General features: G+C 39.1%; 1 protein-coding gene across 1 annotated transcript, besides 1 other annotated feature; it reads left to right on the top strand.

Moving 5' to 3' along the window:
• On the top strand, positions 1 to 1,962 carry CG10752 (uncharacterized protein). The gene is made up of 2 exons (NM_140357.3): positions 1 to 785; positions 974 to 1,962. The coding sequence occupies exons 1-2, from the start codon at positions 111 to 113 to the stop codon at positions 1,916 to 1,918; spliced, it is 1,620 nt and encodes a 539-aa protein (NP_648614.1). The 5' UTR covers positions 1 to 110; the 3' UTR covers positions 1,919 to 1,962.
• Positions 837 to 895: a mobile genetic element.
• Positions 1,963 to 2,629: the final 667 nt, after the last annotated feature.

Genomic DNA, 2,629 nt, shown 5'->3' with positions numbered 1-2,629 from the left:
CAAACACTTGTTAAATATAATCTTTTCTCCTTTTCTAACACTGTCCAGAATTTCATCTTTCAATTTTGCACCTACGATTTTGTATATTTTCTAGAAGTAAGCCTTACATAATGGATGTATCCCAGTCAGATGGCCCAACAGAAAATGAGGCTGGCGGAATGAAGAACATTACACATCAGTTCGAGTTCATGTCTAATAGGTTGAAGGAGCATATGAAATACAACATCCTCCGTAACGCTGTGTTTTACAAGAAGATTCCCCTGCAGAAGAAACTAAAACTTGCCCTTGAAAGAAATATCGGTCCCCATGCCTATATAATAGTTAACGATACAATCTACAAGTGCCAAGTGTTCGTACTCCGCATCTACTGCAAGCTGTTTACCAACAACCTCAAGCGGGGTGACATAGTCAAGTTTCCCAGGGACGCGATGAGCAATGAGTGCTTTGAATTGGCCTATACCTGGATGACTAATAATGCGATACATTTGCCACGTGACAAGATAATAAATTTGCTCGCGGCCGCAAAATGTTTGCAGTGCATTCCCTTGATCAAGCGCATCTTTGAGTTTCTTAACGACTACCGAACCCATTGCGAACTTTTTTCATTTAGCTGCTATTTGAAGGCCAAAGATATGGGTATGACCCAGGTAGCCGACATGATGGTGTCCAGAGTGACCAAGTCCTTCCTGGTACTAGTGTCCAATGGACAGTTCATTAAGATGGATATCGACGGCGCGTGCACTCTGCTGAGATCGAGACACTTGGCTGTACAAAACGAGATCGAGGTATGAAAGTTACAGAGTCTTTATTATACCCGTTACTCGTAGAGTAAAGGGGTCCGTATGAACGCCGAGATCTCAGGAACTATAAAAGCTAGAAAGTTAAAAGTTGACATTTAGTTTCTTTAATACCTATATAATATATAATTTATCTTTCTAATGTATTTGTAATTTTTTTTTATTTATTTATTCAGATTTTTTATTCAGCTCTGCTCTGGCTAATATCAAACTATGAGATGCGCATAAAATACATTCCACGTGTTTTGAGCTTGGTAAGATTTCTTATGATTCCAGCCGTATTTATTCTTCAATGGACGAGCAATCTTAAAGATCTCCGACCAGAACTTGCGAATGTCCTATGCCACTTTCTACACAATGCGATGCTGAGCCAATTCGAATATTATACGGAAACCTTTCAGTCAGAATCTATAATACGCGGCAATCGGCGCTGGGCTCAGGATCCACAGTGTCCATATTTATCACTTTTCAATGCAAACGGTGACTCCGATCTCTCCCCAGATGTATTTTTTCGCTATCTGCGGCAAATACAAAATTCACCTAAAAGCTTTGTAGCTCGATTGATAATGAAGGACCATATGGAATATGAAATTGGTGATGCACTGACGGTAAACGAATCATGGACATCAGAAAATTCCGCGGAAGATTTGAAGGAGCCTGGAGAATATAACTGTGCTGTTGGAGGTACAAGTTCTACCGAAGATTTGGATGCCGCTCCTAATGTGAAACAGACCTTTTATACTTCGGCAGTCGAGTTGGATTTGGATTTGCTTGCTAAAAACCATTCCGTTTTTGATTCCGATTTGGATTCTTCTGAATCCTCCTCTACAACCACATCAATAGATTCCTTTACGGATTGCAAAAACGGATCTGGTACTGAAGTAAATTTTCATGCAGAACACCCAGCAAATTCTAACGCAAGTTCTTTCTCGGACTCCACCACATGTTCTGGTGGTGATTCCGAAACGGAATCCGTTCAAGATTCCAATGTAGCGTGTACACCAAATTTGACTCCAGAATCCCCCACAGAGCCCGCCACGAATTCTGCAGAATATTCCGGTACAGTTTCTTCGACTTATTCCCAAACCGATAGGATAAGCTCTGAGGTATATGAAACGTAACATTTTTGAGTTAAATTATAAGATTTTTTTTTAACTTAAATGTTAAAGTGTATGAACTATTTATTTCAAGGAGATTGGGTTAAGAGTCGCACTTCTCGCAAAAAAAAGATACTTTTTTTTAAAGTGTCCAACAAGGAAGCACTTAAATTGGGCGTAACAAAATGTCTGATACGCCAATTATTTTGCTTTTTATATAGGACAGACACTCTGACTACTCCTGTTTGCTGCTGTAACTACTTCACAGTATCCTGCCACTCCTTTTTCTGCATTCACTGTTCTGCGTGTTAGTTTTTATATGTGGGTGTCTGGATGGCTCTCGGGTTTGAGGGAAATTTTCTGCTGCTTGCCTTTTAAGTGGTTTTATTGTTCACTTGTTTGTACTGCTTGCTACAAGTTCGTTACTTTATTTTCATTTGTATTTTTCTTTCTTTTCATATTGGTTTAAGCCAGTTAAGCCAGTGAGCCATGGCCAACGACGACGATGAGCTGCAATTTGTGATGCCAGAAAGGTCAGCTTGTTGAGAAGTTGGTTAGGGTTTACCTGAAGGGAACTAATGATTGGAAATGTTTTAAAGGTAATAAGAGTGCATGAACTTGGTAGAATGTTTAACACAAGTCTTTTCAAGCACACATCTTTTATTATCTAATTATACTACAATTAAAAGAAAAAAACTTTTAAAGTGCGCTCGTAATGATAACTATGCCAAAAAA

The sequence above is a fragment of the Drosophila melanogaster genome, chromosome 3L (assembly GCF_000001215.4).
Source record: "Drosophila melanogaster chromosome 3L".
NCBI lineage: Eukaryota > Metazoa > Arthropoda > Insecta > Diptera > Drosophilidae > Drosophila > Drosophila melanogaster.
The sequence above is the reverse complement of the archived record's forward strand: the minus strand, read 5'-3'. Positions and strand labels throughout refer to the sequence as shown.